This window comes from Pinus tabuliformis, chromosome 5_2 (assembly GCF_031772625.1).
Source record: "Pinus tabuliformis cultivar Carrire ecotype Pingquan chromosome 5_2, CPIR1, whole genome shotgun sequence".
In the NCBI taxonomy this organism is placed as follows: Eukaryota; Viridiplantae; Streptophyta; class Pinopsida; order Pinales; family Pinaceae; genus Pinus; species Pinus tabuliformis.
The window spans coordinates 434319800-434336686 of record NC_142306.1 but is presented as its reverse complement, the minus strand read 5'-3'; the positions used below and the strand labels follow the sequence as shown (position 1 = coordinate 434336686).

Sequence of the window (16887 nt, the reverse complement as noted above, 5' to 3'; positions counted from 1 at the left end):
ATCGGTTTTTGTTTTTGTTTTTTTAATTCTGCTGATTTTTTTTATCCGCACTTTTTTCCTGGTGCCGCTCACCGCCGCCGGGAGCGATTACTCCTGGAGCGACGCTCCCTATATCGATTTGAAAAAAACTAGGGAGCGGAAATTTTTTTAAGGGAGCGTGCTTTCGGGAGTGATTTCAGGAGTGCGCTCCCGACCCGCTCCCAAGTCACTCCCTCCCAGAGCGCGGATTGGGAGCAGGATCGAGAAGGGGGGGGGGGGTGCTCCCCCGCAACGCTGGTGGGTAACAAACCCAAAATCTTTTACCCCCATTTTTTGTTTATTGGAAACTAAAGAAAAATATTGATTTTTTTTTTAGTTTAGATTTCTTTTCAAGTCTAGTGGTTTATGCACATGTTCATTTGCTGGACTTATTTCAATTAGGGTTTGATTTTAAGGTCATCATCTTGAAACCCCACTTGCAAAATTATCCCTAGCTTTAGTAATTCCTAGCTTTATTCTTTGGACTGTTTATAATCTATATGTGAATTTGGAAATTACATAAAATTTCATAAAAAAGCAGACTATTCAAGGCTGGTTTGATTTTATTATCGAATATCTACTTAGACTCTAAAATCATTTGCAAGTTAGCGGTTAATTTTCAAGGTTTTGTCTCTAATTTCTGGCTGTGAATTTTCTTTGATTTATTTTCATTTGCTTATCATAACTTAAGGAAATATTTGGTACATGCAGGAAATCCAAGATACGCTCATTAAAGCATAAGTCGGATTCACCTTTTAATTCAAGTCTTTTCTGTTAAACATTGATATTCATTATTGTAGACTTGTTTCAAGCTTATTGGGATGTTGCTTTCTTGAATATCTTAAGTTTCTAATTAATAGTCTAGTCTTAGGCATCTTGGTTTAAAGTATTTATTTGCTTTCTGTGGTTGGTTTATCTCTACTTAAAAATCTAGAATTTAACATGTGTAATTACATAAAACAGATTCGGTTTTATTAGATAAGCCAAGATATGCTTGGAAACTGTGCTTATGCACAAATTGGATTGCTTTTAACATGATACTAAGGTCTGGTTACACCTCATGTCAGCAGGGGTACATAAAACTTTTTGCAGCGTTCCAATTCATTGTTTGATGATCCCCATAAGTATTGCAAGACATACAGCAGACAGTGCCATAATTTAACTATAAAGATTCATGTCCATTAGATATTCTAATTGTAAAATTTCATGATTGATTTGAACTAAAACTGTTTTTTAATTTCTTTTTTTTGGATTGCAAGTGCATGGTGGTATTGGTGAAGACGGGACACTCCAATCGATGCTAGAAACATCCGAAGTGCCATACACTGGTGATAATCTATGATAGTCATGTCTTCTTGTTTCAAAATATTCTTTGTTTGTAGTTTTGTAGTTTTCTTGCAGATATTAACACAAAAATGATTTCTTGTATGTGTGTTTTTCTATTTTATGTAGGTCCAGGTGTATCCGCTTCAAGGATTTGTATGGATAAAGTTGCTACATCCCTTGCACTTAACCATGTAAGAATGTTTTATGATGTGCATTATCATAGAAAAATTTATCCTAGGAAAGTGAAGATGATCCATTCTGTTGATACCGATGGCTTTTCTATGTGGATAAAACATAATTTTAAAAAATATATCATTGAAACCAAAAATCCTAATGTATACTATGTATGTAACAGTAAAACCAACCGAGTACCATGCATACATATATATCGTTTAAACACATCCTTACAAAGCCGTGTTGTAATATAGGTGATAAGGTAATAGATAGTATAGGTTTACATATTAGCTCATTGAATTCAAAGGAAAGTATTTACATATAAAAAAACTAGTAAAATTGCAAGTATTAAATTTTCCTATCAAAACCAATGTTTTTGGTATTGTTACCCCTCATTTTGGTAGGGGATAGTCCTAGTGAATTTCTTCAATAGACCTTGTATTTTTGAGCTTTTACAGTTAAGATAATTACTTGTTCTCATGGACATTGATGGAGGATTTGTTGGCAGTATTTCATGATGTATAGTTCTAGTTCATTGGAACGTTTTGGCATTTTCACTGTCCCGAAGGTAGTTCACACTTGTCAAGGAAACTCATGGTTACCGAGGCACTGTTAACATCCTTCAAGGCATATTTGGGCTAGTTTTGCTTGCATGGGTCTCCTCTTGAGGTGTCACATCGAAGATTGCATAATGCCCTCTCATTTCATCACTTTGTGAGTAATTTATTGCTTGATGTGAGGGCCGGCCTACACATATGGACTTTATGATATCCATTAGGTGATGTTAAGAGTTTATTTGACTTGGAGGGGCTCTTTCCATGCTTTATGAAGGTTCTTTGCTTGAGGTTGGACATGATCACACCTTGTAGACATCTTTTGAGGATTCATGACACTAATTTATAGAACTGTCCACTTCTTGGGGTTATCTCACTCTTTCCATGAACTCATCCCACCTTTGAAGGTTAGACGTTGGCTGGATTCTTGGTTGAAGAACCATTTCACCATGGTTTGGGGCTTATACCATGCATTTGAGAGTAAAATTCTCGCTTGAAGATTTCACAGACAACTTATAAAGCTATTTTGGAGCAGCCACTCCCTTTGGAGGGTTTTATATCATGAATTTGAGGGCATTTACACCGAGGAGGCTTGTACATCCACATCTAAGGAAGCCTAGGAGTCATCGATTTGACTGAGGCATTTATGGATCATTTGTGCACTTTGGGAGGGCCTTTGGAGCCCAACTTTGAACAATGGAGATATTTCATTCCTTGTTTCTTGGGGATGCCCATCTCTTTGGGTTTCATGTCACCTTAATCATTGTATATGTGGCTTGATGACCCAATTTTATTGTTGTTTTAGCGTAAAGAGTTTTATTTTACTTTTCTTAGGGCTAGATATAAGGAATCACTTGAGATAATGGTATTTTATTGTGAAGGAAGTATAGCATCACTCTATGTAAAGAGATGCACTTCTTCATTTGTACTCATGGTTGGTTTTTTTGGAGCTCTCAATCATTGTAGCTTAATTGACATATCTTTCTTGAAGTGTATGTTGTGTAAAGTGTTCTGTCTTCATGGATGATTGTTGTCAATTCTTAAACCTCCTCTGTCTTGGTTTTGATTTGTTGCATCAAGATTAATGGTGAAATGCTCAAGTCTTCTACATTCCTTCAAGATTGATCCATTTGGATGGTAAGTATACCACTTGGAAGGAAGATGTTCTAGGGTTTCTCTTTCCTTCTTCGTTTGTTGTTTCAATGATTATTTGTTGCCATGATTTTTTTTCCTTATGGTTCCTGTTACTCCTCATTTTAATAGGGGTACACATGGTCTTTTATTCCTTTTTCATAACACTATTGTAAGCCCAAGGATACAAGTTAAAGCCTTGTAGGCCATGTGAGGCTTTGGATTAAGGTGTCCTAGGTCTATTGTGGTCGGCCATGCTTGTTCCCTTTGGTTCTTGCTCTTATCTCCTTTCGTCCTGGATAGGATTGGAGGACTAACAACTGATAACATTGGGACTCATGGTTTATGGGTGTCTTTAATTATGTAGGGTTGATCACAGATGAAGGGGTCCAGTGTAGCCCATGTTGTGCACACCTATTTCTTACCACATTTGCATGTTTTACAAAGTATATATGTGTCCTTGTTCGTGGTGCAATATTTCTTAGACAATTCTCAACATGATAGTCTCACAATTCTTAGTTGTTCACATTCCCAAGTCATTGCATGTTTCTCGAAGCATCTGGTCCTAAGGTTAAAAAGTCAACATGGTCAGAGATTCCTCAGAATAAAATGTTGATGACAAGCAACATAGAAATATTTCCAAAAGGTGAAGGCATCACCTAGAAAATTGGCACGTGGGGCTTCCAGGTGGCAAAACAGGGTTCAAATTTGGCATGAAGAGACAATCTTTATGTCAAAGTTATCTAAAACATTGACTGGACAAAGTCGAAGTGGCATAATCCTCAAATTCTCTATGGCATTGGGGTTATACATTCCATGTGAGGTGATGTCCTCCTTTGTTGCCACATGGAATTCAAGATGGACGTTGGAAGGGTCAAACTAGACGTTGGGAGCTAGTGGAATATTGAAGATTGTCAAAGATCGCAAGGATAGAAAAGGCATGAAGTTAAAATGTCCAAGGGCATCAGAGATAAACTTCTATGAAGAAATTCACCCCCCTATTACAAGTTGTTTGAGGTCAACAAGAGAAACATTGAGTTGTTTATAGGATCAAAGGGAATGCTGGACATCTTGTGGACAAAAATGTAGCTATTGCTAAGTGAAGTCATTCCCCTTCCAACAAATCAAGCTTCCTTGGACAAAGTCGAGACCCCTATGGATCAAAACGAGCTAAGTAAAGCAAATCGAGCCGACTCACCTAGCTATTGGGTAATCTTGAGCAAGTTGTTGATCATCTTTTAGCTACTATTCATCATTTCATGCTTCTCCAAGATCTAATTAAAGGGAATGTTTCCTCTTATTTGTCAAATAAAGCTAAGTCAAATTCTTCATTGTGGACAAACTATGTAATAAAAAATATTTTCTCATGATTTACTAGTCTTTGAGTTGTGGATGAGAAGTAAAATATTATTTTTGGGAGTCAGGTCCAACTAGCCATTACCAAAAGAAATTTTATAAGGCTAGCTCCACCCCTCATTTTGGTGGTTGTTGAATCATGAGATCATTTATTGCCATAATAAAACTTTTCCATTTACAAACATTGTGTATTGTGTGGCTCAATTTTGTTTATTCCTCATCTTCTTAGCATTTGTGGAAATTGTACTTAATAATATAAACATAGGTAGATTCAAGTTACATAGCAATTGGAGGGTTGATCAATTGATGGGCTACATATTCATGTGGAGGGGATAACTAGGGCATTAGTCTTTGTTATACTCTTTGTTGGAGGTTGGTGTTATTAGATCCAAGTGGTTGGAAAAATCCTTATCCAAGATATTTTCAACAAGGTGAAGATCTCAAGAAATCCCATTGTCGACCCAAACTTCAGAGCCATTTTACTTGGAATTGCTTCTAGATTAGCTTGGAAAACTGTGGAGCTGTCTTAGACAAAGTGGGGGCGAGTTGTCTTCTTGATTCCAAGATCATTTCTTGTCTAGATTGCAAGATTGACTTAGAGGAAGTTGTGATTCACGAAACAACAATTGAAAATGTAGTATTGGGCAAAGGTGTTGGAAAATGTAACTAGTTTTGGTCTTCATAATTGTCAATGTACTCAAATCATTATGTATATCTTATGTTACAAGAAAAAGAAGAAAGAAAAATATTATTTTAAGCATGGGTTTCATGCTCCATTTTGATGGTCATCTAGGTCAAGCATGTTCTTCATGCTTCTAGGGTTTGTCATGTCAAAATAATATTTTTCTTGAGTCAATAGAGTCCTTGTCAATTGTATAAGACCCTATTGGGCAAGTTGTAACATGTAAAAGATATTGATTTGAGTTTGGAAAGTTCCTAGAGCCTCCAAGCACAAGTCAAGCCTGGAAGTGACAGGTCAGCCTAGAAGAGGCTATTCGACCTCATGGAAAGGCTATAAATACAAGCAGGTTCGACCTCATTTAGCATAATTCGATCATCTCAAGAAGGAAGTTCAATTTGAGGCAAGGGACAAGGAAGAAGCTAGAGCAAGGGTCAAAGAAGCAAGAAGAAATCAAGAAGATCTATTTTGGGCCTTATTCTCTCACATGTGCGAATGTTTGGGTTTATGTTGTTGCTACAAAGGCCGAGATTTCAGATCTAGTTGCAGGTCCGAAAGTTTGTGCAAGAAAGTCAAGATTTGAAGCATAAGAAGACTAGAAGCAGAGGAGGAAACCCTAGTGAAGTAAACAGACTAAAATTTGGACTTTTTTGCTCACACGTGCGAAGTGATCTAGGGTTTCTATAGCTACTACAGGACCAAAGATTGCAGGTTGAAATTGTAGGTTGAAGCTAAGGGCCGAAGTTGAAGCTAGAAGCTAGTTGAAGTAGGATTGACCCTTGTTGACTTGGTTGATCTCTGACCTAATTGGAAGGGCTTTCTGGAGGGCCTACTTGGTGCTTGGAGAAGGACTTGGTCTAGGATTTGGGTCTTGGTTTTCTCATTTGAAGCAGATTCTATAAGTAGAGAAGAGATTTTTCTGGGTTTCCCATTGGAGGGGTTTTGCTGTGGCTTGGAGCATATATCTTGTGTCCATTTTCTTTATTATTTTGCTCTTGATAATTGTTTGATGAAAAGATCTAACAAAGAAAGAGAAGAAGATAACTAAAAGTTCACAAGCAATTATTGAGGTTAAGGAAAATTTGAATTAATAGCTGCCCTACTGCAATCTCCAACACAAGGTACGTCTCATTTACATCAACCAACTTATTTCTAAAAGCTTAAAATATTTTTTCTTTTACTTTTTATAAAAAAAAAAAAAAAATACTTATTAGCTCTTTTTACTATATATATGTATATTTTTTGTTTCTCAAGATAGCTAGTTAATTATTGGTGTTTAGAGCTAAAATTCTTTACTTTGTCCAAGGGAAAGATATACTGGATCCACATAGTTCACAAGGTATATGAAATGTTTTATAGATCTGCATTAATTTACAGCAAACGATACACTAGATCCAACAATTTTTGATGCAGAAGGAACACTGCCAAGTGAGTATCAATGACATAAACCCTTGTATAATTTCCATATTTATTTTATAAGCTTATATCATTGTTAGATAACTATTTAGAGCATATTCCGACCATTATAAAGCTATATTATTTGCTTGAATAAATTTTTGAGTTTTCCAAGTTTCAATATATATATATATATACACACATCATGTTTCCTTGTTTCCAAATTTTTGGGGGGTCACGTTTAAAGCAGTGTTGCGAAAATCGCGATTTTTTGACCCAACCGATATTATCTCCCGATTTTTACAAAGTTTTGTTTGTCCCTTTTTTTTTTTATTTTTTTCGAAAAAATCGCGATTTGATTGAGGGTCATTTGGAACACACACAGAGTTGATCAGTCAAATCGAATCACTGAAGCCAGAGGCACCGCAGTGATTTCGTAGTGATCACGCAGAGAGGGGCAGAGAGTGTTTTGGCTGGAGGATCTTCTCCGAAGCCAAGAATACTTAGCGGAGAGTCAGAGAGACACACAGAGAAGGCAATGCAGTTGGCAGAGAGGGTGACGCAAAGGCAGGAAGGGCTCACGCAAGGCCCACGTAGAGCCTCCTACGCAGAGGTCAGAATTTGGTGGAGAGCTGAACGTTCTGAGTTGGGAGCGCTGGAATCAACTCCAGATAGAAAATCGATTCCCATCAGAGGTGATGAAGTGCCTTAGAGGCTGATGCAGGCCAACGCAGGGGCAACGTAGAAGTAGCCGGGGACTCGTTGGTTCAGTTGTTGGATTAGCTGGGACTTGCAGTGTAGAGTGAGGTAATCTCACTAATTTATTCTGCTAAGTGATATTCTCTATACTGGATTGCCTGCAAGGTATTCAAAGGTTGTATTCAGATATAACTTCTGCTTAATAATAAAAATCCTTAGATTTGTTGCACCGATTTTCCTGCATTGGGTTTTTACGGGGACATTTGTCCAACAACAACTATGTCACTTGTGTTGTATTTTCTCTATTGTTCAGTTTCTTGTTTCTGGATATTATTTAAATCAATGTTGCACGAAGTGGAAGCATTTTTTTGAAGCGGGGACACCGAAGCGTCATTTTCCAAAAATCTAAGAAGCGAAGCGTCCGCGGAAGCGTCTTCTATATATATATATATATATATATTTATATTTTTTTGCATTTATACTCAAAACAAACATCCTAAATACCAAATTAATTGTAGAAGACATGAAAACATGCATATTTTTGCATAAATCAAGATAGATATAACATCCATTGTACATTAATGATCTAGAATCTAGATTCTTCTCCTCTTGTCTAGCCTTTGCCTCTACCTTGATTGTCTAGGGATATTAGTCAACATTGCCCAATTTTGATCGAACTACCTAATTCAAGACTTAAAATGTGGTAGAAAAAGCTTAACATGTTTGATCGATGATTTTGACTTGATTGAAAGGTAATTTTTTGCTAAGGGCGTGCCGCGTGACAAAGGAGTTCAACAATTAACACCACCAACACTAGGGTACATATAGGGCTTGGTGCTCTTGATTAAATGCTAATCGCATACCTTCATACTTGATATAATCTAATGAAATACCACAATCCCATTGATCTTGAATTTCTGAAAACTGTTAAGTCTGCTGAATTTTGAATAGGATATGAAATTCTATTTTCTCCATATGAAGTCCAATGAGGCTGGAACCACTCTCAAACATCTTGAGTCATTTCATGGTAATGTTAAAAATTTAAGTAAAAGGATGAAAATGAAAAATAAAGGAGAATGTCACTTTTACTTTAAGAATTTAACATTACCATGAGGGAGCATCTGCTATATTTATATTTTTTTTTGCCTTCATTCGTCACCCTAACCCAAGGTGGACCCACCCCCAACAAGCAAACTTACCTAAAATTAAAAAAAAATTGAAAAAAAAACGATTTTCTAAACGCTTTTCCGGAAGCTTTTCCGGAAGCGTACGGGAAGCGTATGCTTCCTCCTCCGAAGCGCCATGCTTCTGACACCCGAAGCACTGTACGAAGCGCGCTTCAGCGCTTCCGTACAGTGCTTCCAAATTTCCAAGAAGCGGCTAAAAATGCCGAAGCGGCGCTTCCGGCCAAGCTTCCTAGGCGCTTCCGTACAGGACGCGCTTCGGGGCTTGGAACCGGGGGGGGGCGCTTCGTGCAACACTGATTTAAATGGTGTGGGATGCAGTGTAGGAAATTGCAAATAACTTGTTCATGTAAATCTAACAAGTAAAAGAAATATCATCAGTTGTTGCAATAGGGTTTCCCGGGTTTGAGGAATTTTCATATGGTATCAGAGGAGTGCAGGGAGCGTAGGTGAGCAAGAAGAACAGTGCTAGAGAATCCAGTGCTGAGCAGAAAAGGAGATCGAAATAGCTGTAGGAGGCAGCAGTTCGAATCCCAGAGGGATTGCGCCGTCCAAGCCAGGAGGGCTAACTTTTCAAGGAAGTCTCTCTCTGAGTGAGTCGACAGAGAGGAAGGGCTTCCAGATCGAAATCTTGTCATGGCAGAGGGAGCAATGCTGAGCCTTAATGTGAGGAAGAGCTAGTGGGACACAATTTTTCGATAGGTAGATTGCTAGGCTGAAAGACATCAGAAGAGAGAGGAGGAGCACAGTGAGGGAATTTTTCGTCAAGTAGACTTCTCCCCAAGAAGTCTGTTTTCTTATTGCCTGAGCAACTGCAGTAAGAAATAAAGAGTAGCAGTTCAACATTTTCATGGAAGAGATGGAAACCAGTGGGTTGAGAGATTAGGACAAATTGGATGGGGCATCCAACTATGTCATTTGGTAGGCAAGGATGTCATTCCTTCTAGATCATCATTCTCTCAACACCTATGTCAATTGCGTGGTGGTTGTGCCTGCAAGTGCAGATCCGCTGAAGAAGTAACAAGCAGAAATGGCGAAGGCCAAGAGGATGATCCTTGATGGAGTAAAGGGTCACATGGTTTGTCATGTCACTAGCAGAGGCACTGCTAAGGAGATGTGGGATGCCTTGGCAACGCTGTATCAGGGATCTTCCGAGCAGCGGAAGATGTACTTAGAGCATAAACTAAGATCTGTGCAGATGGAGAAGGGGGAGCGCATAGCTCCATTCCTCACGAAGTTTCAGGAGACCCGAGACGAGTTAGCAACTGTGGGGTCTACACTTCAAGGGTTCGATTTGGTAAGACTAGCCCTCAATTTTGTTTCTGAGGATTGGCAAGTCTTTGTGCAGAGTATCCTAGGCAGGGTGACTTTTCCAAATTGGGATGAGATGTGGGTAGCCCTTAAGCAAGAGGAGTTGAGGAGAGACTTGGTCAAGTGTAAACTTGACGGAAGCAACAATAGTGGGTTGAAGCCCAAGGGGGAGGAAGAAAATGCAGCCCTTGCATCCAAGGGTCAATAGGAGCAGCGGAGGCAGAAGAAGGATGTCTCGAAGATCAAATGCTTCAGGTGTAGTGAAATGAGTCACTACGCAACACATTGTCCTCTTAGGAAGAAGGACAAAGATGAGAAGCACGATCCGAAGGCTGCACCCACGAAGATTGAGCAGGAGGAATTTGCCATGACAGCCGAGATATCTCCAGGAGGGAAGTGGGCTGATTTAGAGTTGTAGTTCGAAAGAGCTACAGACGGGCTAGATCCTTGAGAAGCCCATCTCTCAGATCAATTCCTTGCTACGGGAGCCCAAATCAAAAGCAGCAAGATGGATCAATGTCAATTAGTGTAGTGGAGTGTTGGAGTGACAGATGTAGTGGCTAGAACGCCAAGTCTGAGCAGCGTAGTGCAAAGTAATAGCAGTGCAGTAGCAGCAGCATCGCAGTGGCCTTAGAGGGATATCATGAGCCTAGAACCAGTGAGATCTTCAGCATTGAGATGCATCTATGCTGAACACCTGTTCAGTAATTTGGGATGTTTTTCCATTGCTGTTGCAGTAGTAGCAACAATTTGCAGTGCAGGAGAAGTTGGCAGTGGCAGTAGCAGCATGGATGAAAAAATTCTGAGGGAGCTGTAGTACGCATGCAGTGTTGACAGTGGCAGTTTTATCAATAGTACAATATGGCAGCATTGCAGTAGTTGGTGGACAATATGTCAGACATCACCAACGCAGAGGACGATGTTATGAAGTCAAGGTGATGCTTCAGTGGGAGGCGTTGCTAGAGCACATTCCTCGCTAAGAGGGAGTGTTGATTTCTGGTAGTATCAGATGTGCTCTAAGTCTCAAATTTTGCAGGGAGGCTTGGGCACATGTATTCCAAAGAACCCAGAAAGCGTTTTGGGAAATTCCACCCGGAGACAGTGTTATTAAAATAAGTGATTATTTTTAATGGTCCCTAAGTCTAAACTTAGGAAATTAAAATAATTAATGGGTATTAATCTAGCTGTGGGTGTAACTTCTAGAAGAAGACGAGGATCAAGCAGAAATGATCTTAGCCATTGACTAGCTTCTAATCTGGGCCTTTGAATGTCAACGAGAAGGTTATTTATGGAGGCTTGAGGGTCATTTGGAACACACGCAGAGAGTTGATTAGTCAGATTGAATTACTGAAGCTAGAGGTAGCGTAGTGATTTTGTAGTGATTACACAGAGAGGGGCATAGAGAGTTTTGGCTGGAGGATCTTCTCTGGAGCCAAGAATACTTGGCAGAGAGGCACACAGAGGAGGCAATGCAGTTGGCAGAGAAGCACATAGAGGAGGCAACGCAGTTGGCAGAGAGGGTGACACAGAGCCATGAAGGGCTCACACAGGGTCCACGCAAAGCCTCCTACGCAGAGGTCAAAATTTGTTGGAGAGCTAGACGTTCTGAGCCGGGAGGGCTGGAATCAACTTCAGATAGCCAATCGATTCCCATCAGAGAGGATGCAGTGCCTTAGAGGCTGACTCAGACCCACGGAGGGGCAGCACAGAAGTAGCCAGGGACTTGTTGGTTCTGCTGCTGGATCAGCCAGGACTTGCAGTGTAGAGTGAGGTAATCTCACTAATTTCTTCTGTCGAGTGATATTCTCTGTATTGGATTGCCTACAAGGCATCTAGAGGTTGTATTTAGAAGTAAATTCTGCTTAATAATAAAAACCATCAGATCTGCTTCTTCAGTTTTCCCGCATTAGGTTTTTCCAGGGACATTTGTCCCAAAAAAATTGTCACTTGTGTTGTATTTTCTCTATTGTTCAGTGTCTTGTTTCGGCATATTATTTAAATGGTGTAGGCTGCAGTGTATGTATTTTGATGTTTGTGGTAGGAAACTGCAAATAACTTGTTCATGTAAATCTAACATGTAGAAGAAATACCATCAGTTGCTGCAATAGGGATTCCCGGGTTTGAGTAATTTTCACAGGGAAAACTTATAAAATAACTCTCAAAGTCATAAAGTGAGGTAGTAAGTTTATTTCTAGTCCCATTAGTCTTTTTGTGACTAGGAATCTTGATATAATTCATTGCAAACCTTGGTGAGGGAGTTCCTATCAGTGATGCGAAAATCGCGATATTATCGAATTATCGCGATTTTTATAATTTAATGATATTATCGCACGATTTTTAAACATTTTTTTTTTCTTGATTTTTTTTGGAAAAGATCGCGATAATTTCGAAAGATCGCGATAAAAACGAAAAAATTGTGATAATTTCAAAAGATCGTGATAAAAACGAAAAAATCGTGATTCGATAGGGTTGTTATTGCTGGGCCGGCAGACAGCGGGTTTATAACACCAAAAAACGATTTTTTTTATTCATTTGGACAGACAACGACAACGACGTGGATTGGGAGTGACCTAGGAGAAAAACCTTGGTCGATCGGGAGCTGATTGGAGGAGAAAAGCGACTCAAAAACCCTGGTGGATTGAGAGCTGAGGAAGAGAGGATCAGTTTTCTCTGGGAAACCGGTATTGTCACCAAATTTATGAGGTTTTTTTTTTTTTTTGGTTGGGTTTGGATAACCCATTGTTTATCAAATATTTTTGAGTTAATTTGATGGCGTTTTTGTTTGTTAAATTGTCAAAAATTCAATGTGTTTTGTCATGTTACTCATGTATGTAATTTTTTTTAATTTTTGTAACTTGCAATCCTTATTTTGCCATAGGTTCACCATTCAACTTCAAAGTTCAAAGTTCAAACTTCATCTTACAAATTTAAAACTCAAGAGTCAAGAGTTCAACCAAGTTACAAACATGCCAAGAAAATTGGACTCTTTGTGGGAATTTGGTGAACCTGATGGAGGGTTTAATAGAATAAACTTGAGTTGCAAGTTGTGTGGGCATCATATGTCGGGGGGGTTTATAGATTGAAGTATCACCTTGCACAAATCCCTGGATTTGATGTAGGGCCTTGCACAAATACAAATTTGGAAATCATTTGAAGAGCCATGAGATCATTGGAAGAATTAGAACACGAGAGAGAGGCCCAAGTAGAAATGAAGAAACAACTATCAAAGAGGGTGTTAGGCTCAGGTGAACAAGGAAGTGGCATTGGTTCTACTTCAGTATCAATATCTACAACCAACCCGGTAGCTGTCTCATCATTTTCTGTTCCTAGAACCACACCTAGTTCACAATCATCTATCACTTCAATGCTTAAAAAAACTGAGAAAGAACAAGCTGACAAGTTGTTGGCCAAATTTCTCCTTTGGAGTGATATTCCTTTCAGCGTTGCAAGGAATAATCCATTTTTCTAGCCTGTTGTTGATGCTATTGCAACTGTTGGCCCAGGGTACAAAATCCCTTCTTATGATGACTTTAGAGGCCGGATTCTTTAAAATGAAAAGGTTGACTACACCAAAAGATTGGAGGAGTTTAGGGCATCATGGGCACAAACAGGATGCACTGTGATGTCAGATGGTTGGACCGACCAAAAGTGGAGAACTCTTATAAACTTCTTGGTTAGTTGTCCCAAGGGGACAATGTTTATGAAATCTGTTGATGCATCTTCACATATCAAAGATGCAAAAACTTTATGTGATTCGTTGGATGTGTTTATTTTGGAGGTGGGTGCAGAACATGTTGTCCAAGTCATAACGGACAATGCTGCAAATTATGTTGCTGCTGGCAAGATGCTTATGGAGAGGCATCCTACTTTATTTTGGACACCTTGCGCTGCACATTTTATTGATTTGATGTTGGAGGACATAGGAAAATTTCCTTTATCAAAGATATTGTTGACTTATCAAAAAGCATTACAAAATTTATATATAATCATACATCTGTGCTTAGCTTGATGAGAAAATTCACCAACAACAAGGAGTTGGTGCGTTCTGACTCGCATGTAGCATTATGTGTGCAGCATCCACTGTGTTCAAAGAAGGGACCTATTTCACCCCCGCCATTACACGGTTTGCCACCAGTATCATATCTCTTCAATCCCTCTTGAATTCTATGTGGGATGTGAAGAGAATGTTTCTTTCAGAGGAGTGGCGTGCTTTTACAATGAGCTGCAAACCAGAGGGAGAGGCCATATGCAGATTAGTTTCATACCAGGAAGACTTATGGGCGAGACTGCAAGAGGTGTGCACCGTTATTGAACCTTTGGTAAAGGTTCTTCGATTAGTTGATGGTGAGAAGCCCGCAATGGGCTATTTGTATGAGGCCATGGACAGGGCCAAAGAATCCATTCGGGCATACTATGATGATAAGGAAGATGAGGAGTTTCAGAAACAACTCCTCCTATGGGAAGTGATTGATGAACGATGGAACAACACACTCCATCGTCTCATTCATGCTACAGGGATCTACCTGAATCCAGCATTTTCTTAACCATGTGGGTTCGTATTTGATGCTGAGATCGTGGATTGATTCTTAACCTGTGTTCAGAGGATGGTGCGATCTCCAGTAGAATGTATAGAAATCTCCAAAGAAATGGAGACATATAGGATGGTAGGTGGCACATTTGGCTTTGAGATGGTTGTGATTGATAGGACGATTAAAATGCCATTTTTTTTTTTAGTTTGTTTCAAATTTTATTGTCTCTTCAAGTTCATAACTTCATACTTCGCTTCAACTTTCAAATTTCATTTTTTTCTTATGTTTATTTAAAATTTTATTTGTAATTTTGTTGTAGATGCATGGTGGAGAATGTATGGTGCCAGGGTACCCCATCTGCAAAAGCTTGCCATTTGAATCCTCAGTCAAACATGTAGCTCCTCAGGATGCGAGCACAACTGGAGTGTATTTGAAAAATACACAACAAGAAGCGCAATAGGTTAAACTTAAAACTTAAAATATTGCAAATCTCCAATTAATTTTTTGAATTCATTAAGCAATATTTTTTTTATAATTATTATTTCATATCTTTGTACAGGTTGGAGTCCCAGCGACTTAATGACATGGTCTACGTCTACTACAATCTTCAATTGTGGGTGAGGCAACTTGAGAGGATACTTGATATGGAGGCCATCTCATTGGATGGGATTGACACCACTATTGCATGGAGGGTTGAGGCCGAGAGGCCTCTCATGGAGTCTACCAATGATTGGTTAGAGCAGGAGGTAGTGGAAGGCGTAGAGGGGGAGGAGGAGGAGGAGGAGGAGGAGGAGCAACAAGAGGAGGAGGTGACACCACCTACCCAGGCTATCCCTGCCACTAGTAGAGGACGTGGTCTACCTCCCATAGCTCCTAGTTCTTCAGCTTCTAGAGCACAATAGAGTCCACTGCCAACTCCATTGACATCTACATCTAGAAGGAAAGGGAAAGCTATTGCATTTTCTTGCAAGAGGGGTAGAGGAAATCAGTAGTATTAGACTTTAGTTATTTGGTTCATTTCAGGGCATATGACATTATGACTCATGATATGAGATACATTATTATATTTTTTGTTGATATTTTGAGGCTGAGTTGGGACTCAGGAGTCAAGACTTACTATTCAGGACATGATTCATTGTTATGTGTGATGTAGCACTAGAAATGATATTACACATCTTATATATTAGTTCTTTTATCATATTTATGTGTCAATGTCTTTATTTTATGTTGTAGATTCTTTAGATATTAAAAAAATTGAAAAAAAAATGAATATTTTTGTATTTTACGATTTTTTCCCAATTTTTTCCCGATTATTTCCCGTTTTTTACGATTTTTTCCCGATTTTTTCCCTTGCTGATAATATCTCGATAACGATAACTGCAACATTGGTTCCTATTATTCAACTTTTCGCTACTTCAGCACCATTTTCTTCCCTGTTCTGTTATTTTTCATTAATTTTTTAGTCATTTCTTCTTTTGATACGCTTTTAACATTAGGATTTTAGGGGTTGGCCTTTTATTGAAGTAGTGCACGTTTTTATTTTTTATTTTTATTTTCTCTTTACCACTCAGCATATAATTTTGGTTTCATTTGATGGAGATTTTCATGATTTTTTTGTTGTTGCATTGAGACTTTTTATGGTGACATTCGACAAGCTATCCATAATTTGGGAAATGGAAATGTATATGGATGAAATGGAGATGTGAGGGAATTGTGGAAAGTATTAAGTATGGGGGTGAGATGATTACGCTACCTACCTTCGTGCCTAGTAGTCACCTAGAAGCATGTGATGAAACGTAGGAGAAACCAGTCCTGGATATCAGAAGCTGGAACAGGAACCTCGTATATGCAGCAATATCGCACTTGATAGAGTGTGTGTCTAAGGTAGCTACCTTGAAGTGGCAACACCTAGTAGTTACGGCAAAGCAAACTTCACTTTTTTGACATCCATATACTGACATGTGTATTGCTGCTTGTAAATCAAAGAACACAGTCATTCTGTAACTAGCCTTTTCAGTATGGCTTAATACATTGTAAGTCCTCTAGCATAAGATTAAACACTTTTCTGGCCTTTGAAAAAGCAGTTGAAGTTTCAAAGGGTTTATACTTTGCGCACTACCTAAACATGCGTTGAAGAAATTTTGTTGTGCCTTGCCTGTTTGGCTATGATCCTATTTTGATACTTTATATTTAGGCTTCATTCAGCATGCCCTCTTGAACTTTGTCAGAATATAGCATACCTTCTAGTTCCACCTTTTAAAATCTTTTCATGGTTGTTCACTCTCAAGCTTCTTGCAGTGATGCTTGTGTAAACCTGTACGGTTCAAAATAAAGATTACGTGTAATTTTCAATCATTCAAACTATATTTACCAACAACATTTATGATGTAATAGAGCTTAAGAAAATCGTTAATAGAATTTGTCAGTGTGCTAATTAAATGCATAATAATTTTTTTTGCCGTTTTGAAGTGTCTTATTTTTACGGAAAAGCATTTACAAACAGTAGAACAAAACATAGATCTAACTTGTAT

General features: G+C 38.8%; 1 protein-coding gene across 7 annotated transcripts in view; it reads left to right on the top strand.

Moving 5' to 3' along the window:
- LOC149159517 (uncharacterized) overlaps nt 1-16887 on the top strand; it is a 350379-nt gene that overhangs the window by 293646 nt on the left and 39846 nt on the right. For 6 of the 7 annotated variants that reach the window (XM_089436495.1, XM_089436499.1, XM_089436497.1 and 3 more), the window contains 2 exons: nt 1278-1346; nt 1471-1535. In XM_089436495.1, the coding sequence (XP_089292621.1) occupies nt 1278-1346; nt 1471-1535 (134 nt within the window). Of the gene's footprint in view, nt 1-1277; nt 1347-1470; nt 1536-14675; nt 14817-14915; nt 15064-16887 lie in introns of those variants that run through there. The other variant, XM_089436500.1, reaches the window with a different exon arrangement.